This window comes from Triturus cristatus, chromosome 12, assembly GCF_964204655.1.
Source record: "Triturus cristatus chromosome 12, aTriCri1.1, whole genome shotgun sequence".
Classification (NCBI taxonomy): domain Eukaryota; kingdom Metazoa; phylum Chordata; class Amphibia; order Caudata; family Salamandridae; genus Triturus; species Triturus cristatus.
The window spans coordinates 291,757,236-291,776,590 of record NC_140595.1 but is presented as its reverse complement, the minus strand read 5'-3'; the positions used below and the strand labels follow the sequence as shown (position 1 = coordinate 291,776,590).

The 19,355-nt window shown below is 45.1% G+C and overlaps 1 protein-coding gene across 1 annotated transcript in view; it reads left to right on the top strand.

Annotated features, from left to right (window-relative positions):
- CNGB1 (cyclic nucleotide gated channel subunit beta 1) overlaps positions 1 to 19,355 on the top strand; it is a 958,531-nt gene that overhangs the window by 761,809 nt on the left and 177,367 nt on the right. Inside the window, exon 35 of the mRNA XM_085637063.1 lies at positions 18,825 to 18,908. Coding sequence (XP_085493189.1) covers positions 18,825 to 18,908 — 84 coding nt within the window. The remainder of the gene's footprint in view (positions 1 to 18,824; positions 18,909 to 19,355) is intronic.

Sequence of the window (19,355 nt, the reverse complement as noted above, 5' to 3'; positions counted from 1 at the left end):
CGTCTCCCCACCGGGGCCGCGATGGTTGATGACGCGGCGGCGGGAGACTGGGACAGCCTTAGCGCAGTGAAACAACGGGAACTGACGAGAGGGTACGCAGGTCCGCACAACCGGAAGAAGATGTGCTGCCAGGTGGGAGGTAGAAAGTAGAGCCCGCTCTGCCAGGGCTGCAGCGATGGTTTAAGCGCCTCCTAGCGCGAAACTGAGCGTCAGCTGGTGTGTAGCCGCTAGGGCTGCTGGAGTGTGTAGTCCCGTCTCCCCACCGCGGCCGCGATGTTTGATGACGCGGCGGCGGGAGACTGGGACAGCCTTAGCGCAGTGAAACAACGGGAACTGACGAGAGGGTCCGCAGGTCCGCACAACCGGAAGAAGATGTGCTGCCAGGTGGGAGGTAGAAAGTAGAGCCGAGTGTCTTTTAAGCGTCGGTGGAGGGGTGGGGAGTGTTCGGATAGGCCTCGTTGTGAGATCACTTTTCCCATAGAAAGAAAATGCATAGGATGAAGCATTATGGTCTCAAAGCTGCTGAGGTTGGAGATGGGGAAATACGTTGGAGTTCTGGCTTCATCTTAACATCCAGTGGTTCTGGGCAAATCACTTAATCTACCTACCTAAAATAAAACGAATTTGATTTTGTGCAATGTAGCTGGTGCCCATGGTAATGGCTCCAATGCCTTGGGACCGAGTTCAACCTATATAAAGCTACACAAAAAAATACTAACCATTTGGGAATGTGTGCCACTTTTTGGGGGAGTGCTTGGGCCTAATTGTGATCCCAATCTGACCCTGGCCACCCCACTCCCCGCCGAAAGTAAATATTTCAAGCACGAGCAGTGCTTCAAGAAAGAGCTTCCAATGTATTGATCCAATCTGTTTCCTCCTTGAAGTAGTTCAGTTCTTTATAAATAATACAGCAGTTACAAAAGCTCACATTAATTTAAATATTCTCATTGCGAGTTAAGAGCTCAATTCCAATCCCTGTACAAACGTGTTTGCACAGGGATCTGAATTACGAGTTGTGTGATAATTATCATACACTCCCAGATGTCCAGATAAATCCGGCAGGTCAAACCTTCCAACATATATCAAAGGGAAAAGCCCCAGATGTTAGGCTCTCTTTTCGTTTAAAAACTAAGAATAGGAGGCATTTATCACATGTGGTAAATACTTCACCCTGGGGTAATGGTATTTACCAGTGTAGTACATAACCCACTCTATTCCAACAAACGTATAATGCGGGCCAAAGTATGTTGAGATAATACATTTCTATACGTTATACATCGGTTTGTTATTAAAAATAAATCAATTTAGCAACAGATTAGTAATTTATACAGGGTCACAATGACCTTAAACAATTGTTAATGTTATATCCAAATCCTAAACACATCTTCAAAAAGTTTCTACCAACCAGCAAGCTGTCACCTATATGCCAGAATGCGAAAACATTGATTTACAGGAATAATCCGTCATCATTGTTTATCCCATGGTCACTTGAATGATGAATTCATCAAAAATCTTTGAATTCAACGTGAAATCTTTTGGGCAGTATTCGCGACAGCCATCTTAACACTGATTTCTGTCAAAATCATCATGATCATGGTTTCAAATGTTCCCAATCTTTTCTAAAAAATGATATGTCATGACAATCATTTAAAGTGCCTGGAGCTATTGCGTCCACAGACCTGAAACAAACATTGGCTAGTATTATGATTATTTTCATAAGAATATTTTGCTATCCAGAACTCGAGTGCAGTATGCATGGATCTGATTTTTGCTCTTTCTAACTAACTCTTGCTTTGCTGGACAATGTACATTAGGCTACTTTTGCATTTTCAGTTTCACAGGTTTCATAATACCTTACCGCAATATATTTGCCAATCCGTGAACAATTGGATTGAGATGAAAAATCTCCATACTATTCTGATCATATTGTAAACTGCTCCAATGGCTCATAGAAACTTTTTTTTAATCTAATTTGTGCTAAGGGAATGGTACATTTTATATGGGAATTACTCTATTTCCTATTACTGCATTGTTTCCTCTCGAAAAACGTTGTTTTCTTTCGCAAGATCATTTGTAAGTAACTCTGTAAACTGAATTGATCACACATTTACTTGCTGTTCACATATCTCATATTGTGTACTCATATGGAAACTTTATTACAGATTTATTCATTAAGCTTACAGATCACAGTAGTTTGCTAGTAGCATTAGGTTCATATCCAAGAAGATTGTGGATGAAGCATACTGTGTGTGAAGAGTATTCTGGAGCAGTGTGCATTCAATAGGAGTAACAAGTCAGTGTAAAATAATTTGCTAAGTTCATGTTGAGTCCGTCTCTGGAGCTGAAAATGACTCAATCCTCTTGGGATATATTTTTCCGCAAGGGTTAACAATAATTTAGCCTTATGTTTTATCAGCATTTCTATATAGTGCACTAGTCGTAGTATTATGCTCACGGGTTAGGTGCAAGTGGTAGTGTAGTTAGAGGTGTAGGTTAACCACACTCCAAACTGTGCCCCTCTGCCCTCCCCCAGGCTCTAGAAACTCAGAGGCTACTGTTCCTGTCCGAATTTTATTTTATTTTTAAAATCTCTTAAAACCTGGCTTTTTAACGTCTAACTTATTTTAATCTGACCTGTGGAGCTGCTTCAGCACCGTGAGACCCCCCTGGGGTGATTAGTATGCTTAACAAATACAATTAACATAACATAACATTACATACCCTCATTGTCAGCAAAAAAGGATCAGTGCGCCATGCTTTCATCATTATGCACTGCTGCATGATGAACCGCAATGGACATGGGAAGGTGGAAAATGTGAAGTGTACTGCCATTTCTTCTCCCATTCTCCACTCCTACAACACTAATGCAATAGTTTAAACCTAATGATACTAAAGTGCCATTATGCCCAAACTAAAAATTGGTCTTGATTGCTCTGGAAGGTTCTAGACGAGGGAGACAAGTTCCTCAATCACATTGAAACCACCAAAATCCCTCTCTCACCAAGCTAAATGCTCAAGAAAATGTGTAGAGATATGAGGTACACTTTCTGTGTGACGTAGTGAACTTCTGCAAAGGGTTTGTTATTAGGACTCTCATTATTGCTTTGCAGAGCTCCCAATGCAGTAATACTACACCCAGGAATTCCAACACTAGGGGTGCAGCAATATCCTGCTGCAATATGAATGCAGCATTACAAGATATCCCCTAAGGAACAGAAAATGACAGTGGAAACAGGTGTCTCCACATCGATTTCCACATATAACTCCCACATTCCAGGCAATTTCCCAAAGACATATTTCACCAGATTATATGTGGCAAAATGTGTCCTCGTGAAATTTCAAGTGTGGTAATACTGAGTTTTGGAATATCTATGTGGCCAGAAATTCCAATTTCCACCCAATGGGTAATTCTCAGGTATTCAGAATGAGGGTGTAAGTGGAATAAGAAGATGCCTTACAGAATAATGCTTTCCTTCAAACCCGCGAAACATTAGGCCTCAGGTATCTTGATGGAATAAAATACTTTTCCACTACTCCTCTCCAAAACTGGACATCAGTAGTGAAGCACTGTGTGCAGGTCCTGATAGAAAATAAAAAGGTAGCAATGGAGTAGACAGTGGAGATTGCTGTTGCTGGACCAATGAAAGAGGTAACCAGAGAAGTGATCTGAATACTTGGGGAGCATGTTACCATGATGCATTAGTGAAGAGCACAACAGCAGCCCAGCAGTGGACAGAGAAGGCTGTGTGCTCTAATGTCAGCAAGCTGCCTGCCACTGCAGACCAAGCCTTGTGTAAGGTGAGTGACCTGTACAAGCTCAAGAGGATATGGCAGTTTTGAAAAGTGGTATATTGCAGTGTTCGACCTAACACTGCTTGAAGATCAGGATAAGGAAGAGGCTTGACTTCAGTATCTGCCCTCCCAGCAGTAGGAGGTATTGAAATACCCTAGAAACAGCCCACCAGGGTGTGCTAACTGTGGCTCTAGTTACGGAGCTGCAATATCGTGACCAGTCTTTTAAAAGAAAAGCTTTATGGTGGCCTGCATACACAATGTCTAGTCCTGTGAGAACAATCAGACATGAATGGAAAACTCCAGAGTATTCCTGAAGTAAATTCTCAGCATCCAAATTGATGCCACAAACCAAAGGTGTGTGGAGAGCTGTTTTACTGAACACACTGGTCCCTGTGATTTTCCTGTTAGAGAATGAGATGAAGGAATTGCTGGCGTAACTCTTGAGTATGAGGCACATACACACTTGCCTATTCCTCACTATAAAGAGGGATCTGCATTTTCATTTCTATTGGGATCCCATAAGGCTTGTTCCATGTAGATTGAGAAGAAAGTTGGTGAGGCAGTTTAGAAAAGAACACAATTCTTCTCTATTTTGCCAGTGTCAAGGGGAACTGTTGGGCCCTTGGCCAATCTGATCATCATGAAATTCCAGGATGACAAGATGGCGAAGAGTATTCAGTAACATCTTAAAGTGTAGCTTATAGAACTCAATTGCTTATAGCAGAGTGAAAGAAGGTAAATGTATGTGTAGACCTATGTTTTTTCATGTCCATTGGATTGAACTGCTAGGAAAGCAAGGCCTAAGCATTTATCAATCAGCCAGTGAAATAAAGTAAAGATGGGAAGATTCAAGAAGCTTGGGGGTCATAATAAGAATGAATTATTTGTTACCCTGCTCAAAACTAGAAGTGGGGGTTCAAGGGCCTAGGTAGCCATGAATCGGGTGCGGGCCCTATCTTCCACCAGTGGCTGTACCCCTAGAAGGTCGAGGACTGTCTAGATCTGTCAGAGCAGCTGAGGAACAGTGTACTCAGTCCAATGGGAAAAGTCTCTGTGGTTTCCCCTTTTGCCTCTCACTTTTGGAGGTGCATTCTGTACATGAGTGCATGATAGTCAGCAGTTACAATTCCATAAATGAGAGCCAGAGTAGCCCACATAGCGCCAGTACACTGAATGTGCTGTGCCTGAGGAGGAGAAAACAGTGTGAGATGAGCATGCCACAACATTACTGGAGCTGCAGGCATCAACTTATGGTGCTCAAGGATGTGGGTGGCAGAAATCTTACCAGAAACCACAGCATGGTCTCTTAACAATGGTAAGCTGTTTTTTATTACTTGTATTGGTTTTATACATACAGCACAACACATGCCACATAATGCAAGGAACAGCAAGTCGTTCCCTTTTACATTTGAGATTAGAACACACATTGGGGAAATCATGAATGATAGATCAAAACAATGTATAGCCCACCAGCGAGTTGTACCAACAATTATCCCAAGTTCACCAAAGTTCTAGAGGGGGTAAACCTGTCCAGAAGGACTGTCGGATGGAGAAGGCCACATCTTTCCGATCTTAGTCACTCATATATATGATTTTTGATGTGATGGCCTCAATACAAATATATCTCCGAAGACCCCTGATGAGTTACCTGGGGGCATCGTCCTGGCTAACAGGACTGTTATCATCCAGCTGCTTTCATAATAAGCTCTACCCTCTATGATGTGATGCATGCTGTCGGGCGTCTAAGGGTGTCCACGTTCTGTTTACTTGTGTGCCTCCAACTCCTATTTACCTATAAAAGAGTGTGGGTCGAATCCCATTCATGGTAGGCGCTCATCTAGAGTAAATTGCAGTTTTTTGGTCAACAGCAATAGAGCTCGAGGTCGTCTTCCAGTTTTTTGTTTTTGTTTTATCACACTAGTTTCATCCTGATTTCCTCTGCTATACACCATTCATCCAACTAGCGTCCATCAGCGCCTGCGGGCTTCAGCCAGTGTATCGCCATTCGCCTATGTGCCAGTAACAGAGAGAAGTGAATAAACATATGTTTCATTTTATTTTTGGAGTTACTGGCTCCCATACCGAGTAGGAAGATTTGCAGATTATTTTGTAAATCTAGCTAGGGCTCATTCTGATAGCAATTGACTGCTAGCATCCAATATGCAAGTACCCAGGGCAGTCCCACGTTGGATGAAAATATGTGGCCTCCATCTGGCTGTATTTATGACACTCCTGCACTCTAGCGGGGTAAATTTTGTGTAACATGACTTGAGTGATGTATGTTCTATGTATAAAATTGAATTGTATCAGCCCAAACCGATCATTGCTTGTAATAGTATGGAAGAGAGCCAGGGTATAGTTCCATTTGGCATCGGTGTATTCTTGGCTACAGTCCATCTCCCATTTTCTCTGGACTTGAAGGAGAAGTTCAAGATATCCACCTTTGGGCCGTATACACCCATGTTATGATTCTTCTGCCATTGTCTGTGTGGAGCAGCAGTTCCCGTGTATGGGACACTTGGGGTTGTGGGTTACTGTACCCCACACTTTCTGGGCTGTATGGTGTAATGTGTAGTAGTATTGATATTGACCCCACCCCAGATCGAACTGTTCAGTAGTCTGCCGCAGGGGGATGAAAGAGTCACCCTCTTAGGGATCTCCTCCCGTTCTACAGCCTCCCGTCGTCCATTCAACCATACCTATAAATTTGTCATGCAATGAAATGCCAGTATGTCCCATAGTATGTTCAAAACGGGAACGAAGTGACGCTCCACTCCAAGGCGCACTGCTGAAAACTGTAATTCTTTCACAAAAAATCCATACACTTATCTGTTGCTTATCGATTTTTAATCCATGTATTCTAATTGTATTCCCAAAATCACATTTTCATTCTTCATTCACATGTGAGATGGTACGTAATCCCAATGTTTCAAATGCGGCAGATATGCCCATCCGGGCCTTTCTCTGAAGCACGAGAGAATACGTAATCTTCCATAACAGTGTATCTTAATTAACCCAATGCATTTCGGGCTTTCCTAGCCCTTCTTCGGGGGTTCACTGCAATATTAAAACATTACCATAAGGCTACCATACAAACATCTGTCCAACATGGTTATTTTTATCTTTTTTAACAAAAACGAAAAACCAACCATCTGATTTAACTGTATTGCAATAAACAATATTGACTGTCTAAAACCCATGCTTAGTGCCTCCAAAATATGTGCCACGCATCATTGTCCCACACCCAATCATCTCACCGACAAAAATACCTCCTTTAAATTCGTCCCCAGTGCTTATAAACCCTACAACGCCAAACTTATCAATTGGCTAATGCTCCTTTGCCCACTAATTGCAGCAAACTAAACAAACACATCTACCTGCATCCTTCATTATACAACCATCAATTCCAGCGCGTTTCTACCTCTTCCATGTCAAATGAAATTACAAACACACCTACCCCGTGACTCTGCCTTTAACCACTCGTGCAAAGGTTCCCCACCCTCATTATTAACCAATCACTTCAAACCACTAATTCTACTACCCACCCCAACCTACATCACCCATCAACCATCTCTTTAAGTGCCTAATTTTTCAGATTTTTCTCATTTTTCTGAGTATTTCCCATAGTGGCATAGCTCCTGGCATGCCTATAAGATGATCTTTGCTATGCCTGGTTATGCCACTGTCGTATATCCCCCTGCAAACAGTTCCCTTGTGAGTGTTTTCTCCACCAAAGCCCAGTCCAACATCCTCCCATCAGTACTGTTCTACAGATTTACTGCCCCGCCGCAAACTGAAGCTGTGCTGCCTAATAGTAGGCCTTGATATCAGGGATTCTGAGCCCCCGATTCCTAGTTGCATTGTAATGTGTCCATACTGACCCTATTACGCTTCCTGCCCCATACTTTAGCAATTGCCAGCGACCTCAATTGCTTCAGTAACTCATGTGGTATGGGGAATGGCAAACATTAAAAAAGATACAGGCAGCACAGGAGTACCAGCATTATCTGAAAGAGACATGTTAGTGATAGATTCCATACCTTAGAATATTACCAGGCGTCAGACTGGATCCGGAAAGTTTTCGTCAGTAGTACCCCTGCACGTTTGAAGGTGGCGTTGTGCGGCTCTGCGTACGTCGATGGCATCGTATGCCCCAAGATGACATCACGAAGACTACTTAGGCGCGACCCCTGCGCGCTGACGTCGGTTCTTTCCTTTTTTCCGTGCCAGCAAGCGCAGATCCGGTTAGAGCACGTACCCTAGTCACTTTTCGACTAACTTTTGAGACTTTTTGTCTTTCATTTTTGAGTCTTTGACTCCTAGTGCCACGTAGGGATGCCTAGGATTAAATCCTGTGGGCCCTGTCGCCGTACGATGTCGGTGGCCGACCCCCATGACATCTGTCTCTAATGTCTGGAGCGCGACCATGAGTCCAGGTCATGTTCCGAATGTCTGGCCATGGCTCCGAAGGTCTTACGGTAGTTGTTCCGTAAGCTGCTGGAGGCCTGGCAGTCGTCTCCACACCGTTCGAGGTCCAAGGGTCGATCGAGGGACCGACCGCGGAGCCATCATCATCGCTCCTCGGGGTCAAAGTCTTCCCACTCGGAATCAGGTAAGAGACGTCATAAGAAGAAGTGGAAGAAGCATTTTTGCTCTCTGACGTCCCCTCGTCAGTCTCCGGATGCAGACGAGGGAGCTGGGGGTACCTCCCCCGTGGCTCCTCTGGAGCCTGTGAGTTCCGCGGCTTACCCACCTTATCCGGGTCTGTCGGCCACTCCTGCCCAGGTGCAAGCTTTCCTTGCTGCCATGGACCGCCTTTTCAGGCCCTTCGGGCCCCGCGGTCCCAGCTGAGGGCCCTCCCTTGCCACCGGCTCCGCTGCCGGCGGCTCCAGCCCTGCCGCCGCAAGGTCCTCCACCGGCAGCTCCGGCCCGGGTGCCGCAAGGTCCTCCGCCGGTGGCCCTTGCCCCGGCGCCGCTCGCAGCTCCGTTCCCAGCGCCGCAGTGGGTTCCGTTCATTCCACTACCGCCCTTGCCCGGTTTCCCGGACAATTTTGTCCCTAGTTGGGACCCTAATTTGGACACGGAGCCAGACCGGCGCTGTTTGACCCTTTTTATTCCCATGTCCCTCCCCCGCTGCCACAGCCTGTTCCACGGGCAGTGGAGGACGGGGACGACTGGAAGGGGTCTGAGGACCCTCTCGCATGGCAGTGCGGTCGGGGCAGGAATGGACAAAAGAGTTGGAGGATGCAGGTGGCCTTACCTCTCCTCTGAACCTGGGTTACTTTCTCCTCCTACTGTGGCTATGGAGGAGGGTGCCACATACACTATGGTGCTCCGTAGAGCTGCTGAGGCCCTTGACCTTGACCTGCCTATGGTGACCCTCAAAACTAATCTCCTCACTGAAGTACTACAGCCAGCGGCAAGCTCTACAGAGCCCCTGCTACCATTCAATTAGGCGTTAACTGAGGTATTGATGGGCACCTGGTCTAGACCAGCAACGGGGGTTCCTGTGGATAAAAACGTAGCCAGGCGTCATCGCCCGGCCCCGAGTGACCCTGCTTTTTTGACAACCCACCCAACTACGGAGAGCCTGGTCATCCAGGCCTCCACTTCCCAAAGCGCATTCCCAACCGCCCCACCGGATAAGGAATCCAAGAAGCTGGAACACTTCGGCAAGAAACTGTTTTCATCTGCCAGCTTAGGGCTGCGGTCGGTGAACACCACATGCCTCTTGGGCCGCTACTCCCACGCTGTGTGGGACACGGTTGCGCAGGTGCTGCCTCAGTGTCCGGAGGAGGTTCGGACAGTGCTTTCCCAAGCTGTTGCTGAGGGGAAAGATGCAGCAAAGTTCGCCATCCGGTGTGGACTGGACACCGCGGACTCACTGGGTAGGGCGATTTCTACGACAGTGGCCCTCCGTCGCCACGCCTGGTTGCGGTCCACTGGGTTTTCAGGGGATGTTCAGAGTTCTCTTATGGACATGCCCTTTGATGGAACACGCCTGTTTGGCGATAAGGCAGATAGTGCGCTGGAGCATTTTAAGGACTACCGGGCTACGGCCAGGTCCTTGGGTCTCTCCACCACGCACCCAGCCACGTCTGCTTTTCGTTCCTCGCATGGCCACGAAAGGGGTGCCCGACACGTTCGTTCACGCCGCGGCGGGACAGGGGCCAGCGTGTGGGTCAGTCCACCTCCACTCCCACAGCATCCGCCTCAAAGCCTTCCTAGTCTGAGCTTTGGGTCACACCCCACACCGGTGGGCGGCAGGATTCACCATCACCTCCCCCACTGGCGTTCTGTTACCTCGGACAGGTGGGTGTTGCAAATAGTCCGAAGGGGCTGCTCCCTCGCCTTCAAGTCTGCCCCTACAGCCATGCCACCTCACTTCCACCGCATGTCGGGGGACCATTTTGGGCTTCTCCAGCAGGAAGTCACGGCCCTCTTGGCCAAGGGGGCCATCGAGCGCGTTCCTTGGCTAGAAGTAGGACGTAGTTGTTATTCCCACTGCTTTTTGGTCCCCAAGAAGGAGAAAGGGGGCCTGCGCCTCATCTTGGACCGCAGAAACGTCAACCGCTTCCTCCGGAAGGAGAAGTTCAAGATGTTGACTCTGGCTCAGGTCTTGACTGCCCTCGACCCTGGAGACTGGATGGTAGCGTTGGACTTGCAGGACACATATTTTCATATCCCCATCCTGCCGGCCCACCGGCGTTACCTGCGGTTCACGGTAGGCCAAGAGCATTTTCACTTTGCCGTGCTTCCCTTTGGCCTTACCACTGCCCCTCGGGTGTTCACGAAAGTGATGGCGGTGGTCGCAGCTCATCTGCGCAGATCAGGGGTTCCAGTCTTCCCCTATCTCGACGACTGGTTGTTGAAGGCGGGCTCGCCCCAGGTAGTCGTCTCCCACCTCCAGACTACGGCCGACACCCGTTTGTGAGGCCACAGTGGGCCCTTCATTTGGTCTTGACATTTCTCATGTGTACGCCCTTCCAGCCAAAGAATACCTGCTCGCTGTGTTTCCTAACCTTAAAGGCGATCTTCCTTTTTGCGATTATGTCAAGTTGTTGCATGAGCGAACATCAGGCACTTTTAGTGCAACAACCCTACACCACCTTTTTCTCAGGCTAGTTGGTGCTGAGGACTTAGGTGGCCTTCTTACCGAAGGTCGTGACTCCCTTTCACGTTGGGCAATCCATCATTCTGCTAGTCTTCTTGGCCCTATCTCACTCCTCAAAAAAAGAAGAGATGCTCCATTGGTTGGACCTCAATAGCGATTTTACCTTCTACATTGTATTACCAAGACCATCAAGTGGATGATTAGCTTTTACTAGGGTTTTCTGGTGCGAAGAAAAAGAATGCTGTGCAGAGGAGGACTTTATTGAGGAGGATAGCTGTCTACATTAAAATCTGCTATGTAGTGGCGGTAAAGCAGCTTCCAGAAGGTCTGAGAGCCCATTCCAGCAGGGTTAAGGCAGTTTTCACTGTGTTGGCTTGTGTGAAGTGCCTGTACTTGACATCTGCCTGGCTACAACAGGGCGTTGGTGCATATTTTCCGTACAGCTAGTCCAACACACACTTTTATGCAACTCCGCTCTGTCACTTCCAGGCAGTGTGAACCCAGGACAGAGCTGGACCTTTCCACCTAGTGGCTTGTCACAGCACTGCTATGTGAAGTTTTCTTGATCCAGTCTGATATCTGGAGAGTATTCTAAGGTGAGGGATCAGCAGTTAGACAGAGTATCTACCAGAAAGAATGTTACAGAAGGTAAGTAACTTAGGGCCTGTTTTTTTTTTTTGTCCTCATACAACAAAACATGCTCTTAATTCGGGAAGATTGAGCCTATTAGACCATGTTATAGCCCGACGAGAGGAAACATCTATCCCCGGTCTCTTCTCGTTGAAGGATGGGTAAAAATTTAACCCCCGGGCGAGGTGTCCTCAATAAGCGCTTATCCGACATGACCAAAGCTCCTCCTCGTTCAAAGGGCATTTACTCCTAGCTGTAGCTAGCTTCCCATCATCTCACCCCTGAGAGCAAGTTCATAATCATTGGACTGAAACGTGTTCAAATTGTGCCTCTTTACCTAAATAGGTTCAATAATAAATGATAACCAGCCATATCTATACAGATCAAAAAATAGTGAAGAAAAAACGATACACCTTGAATTAAAAACTATGAGTTGTAAATAAAAGTTGTAAACCAATTATCCCATAAATCCCAAAATTTGGTCTTTTCAACCCTTTTACTTGCTCGGTCCAGGGTTGAAATGCGCTGGACCGAGCTTATCCATTCGGATTTAGTTGGTGGAATAGGTAAGATCCACTTTATACAAATTTCCCTACGTGCCAGAAGGATCAAAACAAAAAGAAGAGCCTTCTGTTTTCTTGATAGAGCCAAATTGTCTATCCCCCCTGGAATTACCCCAAAAATGACAATAGGGACTGTTAATCTGACCTCTTTTCCCGTAATTTCAAGAAAGATCTTACTCACATAATCCCAGAAGAGCTCCAGCGCAGGACACTGCCAGAACATATGTACCTCGTTTACGTTGATTCCATAACACTTCGGGCACTTCTTTGTCACTCTATTCCCAAATTTAGATAGTGGTGTCTAATAGGCCTTGTGGACAGTAAAGAGATGGTTTCTTTTTAGGGGGGCATCTTTCACATAAGACCAAAGAGTAGACATAGATACTTGCCAAAGAGTTTCGAGGTCCTCGCCCGGCATGTCCTTCTTCCAGCTCTCTGTAAAATGAATGTTTTTTTCCTCTCCAGTCTCAATCATTAGCCAGTACCATGCTGCTACCTCCTTTCGGGTTGATCTTGCGCTGAGTCCTTTAACCAGATCTCCATTCCCAGCCTTTTCTTTGCTAATTGATTTGGTCCAACTTAGAATTTGCAGACACTTAAATCGGGAAACCGAGTTGTTTGTTAAAGTAGAAAAACACTGCCAAGGGATTAGCTCGTCCACTATTCGCTCTCCCCATCTTTTTATCTCGGTTCTACGTAGGGGAAGTGTGAGAGCATCTTGTAAGCATGACGGAGTACCCAGGCTATCCCATATCAGTGTTTCTTCATTATAATAGGGAATGTCTAATGGACCCGAACTCTAATAGCTGCTTTGAGGATCTTCAATCTGACCTTTTTAAAAAATTTCGGATGTCCATATTTTAAAAGAAAGGAATCAGCTTATGTTTTATAGGCGAGTGTTAAGTCAGTGAAAAGGGGTGAGTAGGTCTGACTGTCGTTTAAAAGTTGGCGTTAATTCTTAAGATGAAAAGCGCAATAATAGAGGTATAGATCAGGAGTGGCTATTCCACCCTTAGATTTTTTCCTCCTGAGTTTCTTTTGGGAAATTCTGGAATTTTTCCTACCCCATATAAAGGAGGAGAATAAGCCTTGTACCTTTTTTAACCAACTTTTAGAGAATTCTAGGGGAATAGTATCAAATAAGAAAGTGAATCTAGGTAGAATTGACATTTTCAGTAGGTTAGATCTGGCTACGATTGAAAGAGAGAGAAAATCCCATGTCTGTGACTGCTGTCTTACACTTGCGACCGTTTTATCAAAGTTTAACTGAGCTATCTTATCTATGTTCTTAATAATTTGAAGCCCAAGATATCTTATTTGATGTTTTTCCAGATTGCTTTTATAGGAGGAGTTCCATATCATAAGCTCAGTTTTCTGCTGATTTACAGAATATCCTGAAACTTTCCCAAAGCTCTCTAACTGAGCACAGATCTCCGGAAGTGCTTGTTCTAAGTCTCCTGTTAGGACCATAAGATCGTCCGCATACAGACCAATTTTCCTTTCCCAACCCATACAACAAAAGGGGGGGATATTATGACAAGATCTTAATTTGCATGCCAATGGTTCAATATACATATTGAAAAGAAGGGGAGAAAGGGGAAAACCCTGTCTAGTCCCACAGGAGATTTTAAGTTGTTTAGTTAAAGTCCCGTTAACGAGGATCCTGGCGGAAGGGTTAATGTAATGAGCCTTTATTGCTGCTACAAAGATTTTACCAAGATTGAAGCATTGGATTGCTTCTATTAGAAAGGGCCAACTGACCCTATCAAAAGCTTTAGCAGCGTCAAATGTTAGAACTGCCAATGGAATCTCATATAAGTTTCCTAGATCTATTGCTCCAATAAGATCATGGGTTAATTCATGTAATTTTCTCCCCTTCATAAAACCCTTTTGGTCAGGGTGTATTATGGAACTGGCGACCTTATCTAGCCTCTTAGTGAGGAGTTGAGTATAAAGTTTATGGTCGCAGTTTAAAAGGGAAACAGGTCTGTATGACTCACAAAGTTGTGGCTTCTTATTGGGTTTTAAAATAATAGTAATTGTGGCCTCATTCCAGGAAGCCGGCAACTCCTGAGCCAGGGAAAACACAGAATTAAAAAGTTGGAATAGAAAGGGAGTTAGCTCTTCTTTCAAAATGATATAAACTTCATTCGGGATGGCATCTGGGCCAGCTGCTTTCCCTTTTTTAGATTTTTGATAACCTGCGATACTTCTTCTAACCCAATTTGATTATTTAGACTGTTACTATCAGCGGTCGAAAGAGTAGGGAGTTGAAGATCTTGGAAGAAGGCTTCCAGACTTTCCTTACTCGGGTTGATTCTTCAGAATATAGATCTAGAAAGAAGCGAACAAAGGCCTCCTCAATCTCGGAATCCTCTTCAGTAATTTTACCAGTACTTGAGCATTTGAGGCTCTTCACCATATTTCGGGTGTACTCTGATTTAGTTTTCCATGCTAGGGGTCTACCACAGCCCTCTCCATACTCATGGTGGGCAAGTTTACTTGCCTCCCATTTTTTCTTATTTATTGCCTTTAGATGGTCTATTAACTCATTCTTGGCAAGAAATAATTGTTGTGTTCTATTCGGGTCGTTTGGTGTTTGTTGTAATGCTGTTGTTTTTTGGGTAATTTTAGCTTCAATTGCCGCAATATGCTCCTTTGCTTTCTTGCTGTGTGTTATAGAAAGTGAGGTCAATAAACCTCTTAAAAAGGCTTTATAGGAATCCCAGACGATATGATGGGCAGCTGAGTTTACATTGAATATGAGAAATTCCTTTGTGGCTATTTTCAGTTTATCAATAATAACGCGATCAAGGAGTAATGCACGATTGAGAGTCCATCTTCTTGGTGAGGAGCGCTTTAGTAGGGCAACTTCTAGGAGTACCGCTGAGTGGCCAGACAGATGTTCTGGCAGATGTGAAACTTTAGATGTATCTTTACTGGTGGTATGATCCACCAGGAAGAAGTCAATCCTTGAAGAGTGGCCACATTTCTTATTATGAAAGGTGAATTTTCCCCCTGCAGTTCTTAATGTAAATCTGCTTTCGCCCCATATATCCGAAAGTCCTCCCTCAGTCATTAATTGTTGTAGGGCTTTACGGGTTTTTGATGTGGCCCCTGCGGCTCTTTTAGACGTAGAGTCGTAATTGGGATTTAAAACTACGTTAAAATCTCCTCCCATAATAATTCAATTGTTTTCTTCTCCCAGGTGGAGAAACAGAGATTGAAGGTGGGTTGGATCATCAGTATTGGGGCCATAGTAACTGGCGAACGTAAACCAAGTTGTATTAATCTTGGCCCTAACGGTCACCCACCTACCATCAGTGTCTGCTGTTACATTACCGATAACTACTCGAGTATTTTTCTTAAAAATAATAGCTACATCTTTTGTCGGCGTTTTTTGTGTTGAGTAGAAACAATGTTCTATCCATTTGTGATCTTTAAGTATTACCGCCCACTCTTCCTTGGTAAGATGGGATTCCTGAATAAATATAATGTTGTGATTAGTAATACGCAGATATTCCAAAACTTTCTTCCTTCTAGCTAAAAACCTAAACCCATTCACATTCCAAGATAGAATTTTTAAATTTTGTACACTATCCATATTTAATCATGAGATCCATTAAGAATATCTTCTTACTTGCAATGTCGCGGCTTCTAGGGCTATGTTTTGTATATAAGGACGGTTTTTGTTTTTTTAAATATTTCTCCCATATGCTCCCCCACCCTGTGATAAAAGAAAGAAAAATGTGTGTGTTTTCTCTTAAAACCCCCCACCCCTTCCCTCCCTGGGGAACCCTCCCTCAACTCTAGAGACATATCAAGTCTCTTTCCAATGGGCTCATCCCCTCCCCTGACGGATAGGATAGAGATTTGTAGATTAATCATTAGTTAGATGGACGTGCCTTTTATCTGCTTTATCCAAGTACTGAGTTCCTCGGGGTCTCTGAAATTAAACATTTTATTATCCCACATCACTTTCAAAGAGGCGGGGAACTGGAGCTTTGCAGTGGCTCCCAGGGTCTTTAATTCCTCTATATCTTTTCCAAGTTCCCATTGCCTCTCCTGTGTGGTATGTGAGATATCTGATCTAATGCGGAAAGACCAATCCCCCTTATTGTAGACCCCCCTTTTTAGCCTTTCTGAGAGAACCTTTTCTTTTATAGCATATGTTTTAAAATGTACTAGTATTTTCCTGGGGTTTTTCCTTCCGGGCTTTTTAATAAAGGGGTCTCGGTGGATTCTTTGGATATCATTTTCTAAAATCGACCTCTCGATTTCAGGGTGGAAGTCATTTAAGAGATCGATTACAAAAGTTTTTATGTCTCTTCCCTCAAGATCTTCTGGAATGTTCAGAAACCGGAGGTTATTTCTTCTAGCGCTGTTCTCCAAACTCTCCAGTTTATCCGCAATTGCTCTTTCTTTTATTTTTAATCTCTTAATCTCTACTGTATTCTCCTTAGCCTGTCTTGAGAGATCTTCAGCTGTAGCTTCTACCGCTTCCACTCTGCCCATTACTTCATTAATTCTCAATTCAAGCGCCTCACAGGCCCCCTGAATCTTTTGCTGTTTTTTTTCGGATGTCGCAAAATTTTCTCTCATCTCAGAGATCAGTTTTAAGAGTAAATTCTCTGTGGTGGAAATAGGCCCTATCGCCTGTCCTCCTACTCCTCCTCCCTGCTCGGCTGATTGACATGGCAAATTATGTGGGGAAATGTTTATGGCAGGGGTTAGGATAAAACTGGAAGTAGAGATGGGGTTGGAACTAGCGCTCAAAGTTTCTGAGTTTTTCTGTGTTAAGTCTTGCTCTACGCTACTGATTCATGGTTCTGTTAATGCGTCTTCCATATCTATTAAGTTGGAGAACCTATTCTCCAGCTGAATCGTGTCGTTTCCCTGCTCCATAGCTGCTAAACCACCCTTTATTCTCTCACTATCATAGTTGTAGGGGGCCTGGGCAGCTTGGATACAGGTCTGGGCTTGGACTTTAAAGTAACTACGGAGAGATGGCGTAACCCGAGTACTCACTTGATTAATTAACTTGGGCTGGTTATGTTTTGTTTTTAGGGGTTTTACGGACTTAGTGCTTTTTTTCTCTGGTATTTGAGGTTGAATTGTTGTTTTCTCCACTTGTGATGTACTAGGTGACGCTTTGGTGCAAGACAAGTCCTGCTCCCACAGACCTCTCCGGCGCAGAGTATATCTATTCAGGGTACTGCTACACCCCTCTGTACCTACAGCCACCAATCTCTCTGCCCTCCTTAAAGATTATTGAGCACTACCATTACCGGCTTCATCCCCTTCATTCCTTATAGTCCCGCCTTCTAGGTGCAACCCCGTGCCCCCTTATTCTTTTTTTTTACTGGGGTCATCTGCGAGGGGCACTGCTTCTTCTTTTCGGCACCTTCCCTGCCGTTTTCCGGGCAAATTAATTTCCCGCCAGCCGCCACCGCAACTAAGGCCGTGCAAGGGCTTCCACATCCAGGGAAGCCGATCCTAGCTGCCACGCAACGACGTCTGGTGATACGTAGCGCAGCCTCCGCCCAGATCCCACCTCTCGGTAGCGGGTTGGCGTCTCCAACCGCCGCGGCCTCAACGAAATCGCCCCAGCGGTAGCTGATCCAAAGACCGCCGAAAAAGAAGCCAGTGCACACCAGGAAGTCGATCTAAGGTCCACAGGTATTTACGTTACATTCCCAAGACTAACGATCCGAGGCTTGTGTCCATTACGGTGTAAATTTCCCTTTCCGTCAGGGAAGAGGAGAGCGCGACCGCCCGGCACTAACTAGCGGCCGCCATGTTCCCCCCGGTCCTTCGGACTTAGGGCCTGGTTTACATCTTGGTGGTAAGCATACTCATTCACAACGGTGATGCTTACCACCAACATAATGGTCCACCCACACGATTTAGATGCAAGCGGGCCATAGGTTTAATTAAGGCAGAGACAGCACCATCTCTGCCATGATTAAACCCTTCTGTCAACTCTGTGGAGTGAGGGCCGTCGGAGGAAGATCTCTAATTCCGCCCACCTGATTTAGATGAAAAAAATTAGAGGTCAATTTTCACTACCCGTCACCTCCTGAACACCCCTGGCGGTAAGTGGCAGTGAAAACTGCTAAATGCTTCCCTTGCCATCGGATAGGACTCCTATGGCAAGGGAAGCATTTTCTATTTCATTTTCAAAATGAAAATACCATTTTGGATCCCTGCACCAAACAGCGAAATGCATTGCTAGGGAGTGCTGAGACGACGGTTCCTGGCAAAGCTTTATAAATGATGCCAACCTGGTGGTCATTTATAAATCTAGTGGGTGGCCTCTCTACCACTGGGACAGAGTATTTTACTCTGTTGCCCTCGTGAAACAACAGTCCATATGCCAGGACTTAAATTGGCTCCTGTTCTTCAAGGTGCTGCAGTTTCATTTTCCCTCTACTGATGTCTGACTGACCATTTAGCTGGTGAAACCCTCCACGTTACTCTCACAGTTGCAGAGTGGCACAAGATCTGCCTTCTCTATTCCTGCTTCTAGAGAGTGATTGAAAGGGACTGATAGTGGTGCTGCCACCACCTCGGCATGTTTCCCCGCTTGAAGTTTGAAACTTGTACGTCTATCAGCCTTTTTAAACCTTCATCTGCACAAACATTTCCACCTCCACCACTACAATTTCCAACACTTGTACTGGATGACTGAAACCCCATTTTTCTTTTTGCTTCTTTTTCAGGGCTGTGACCGCCAGATGATCTATGATATGCTGCAGCGGCTGCACTCTGTGGTGTACTTGCCAGGGGACTATGTCTGCAAAAAGGTAAGAGAATGATATTTAAAATTCCAACTTTAGGTTGGTGGCTCCACATGTTTATAAATGTTTTTCGAAACCAGGTGCCTATTTTAAAAAGCCATCACAATCACCACCCCTGCTAATCAAGCACCTCTGGTGGCTTTCTGTACACAAGCAGCCAGGACGCCATCAGTCTGGAGACAAAGAAGTGTAAAAAAATTTAAAAAACAAGGCAACCGGCCATTACTGTGTATGCACCCAGGATCTGGAACACCATCCCTGTATGCATTTCGATTGCCCCAATTTAGGAATGTGTTAAAAAGCATCTTTTTAAAGAATACTACATCATGAAGCAGCAATAGTACAATTCTGCTCTCAGAAAACAGCTATCTCTCCAGTCATTCATTGACTATATCCTGGCCTTTAACAGTGTTCAGAGTTCTGCTGTCATTTGGCTAGGTCGGCACTATCCAA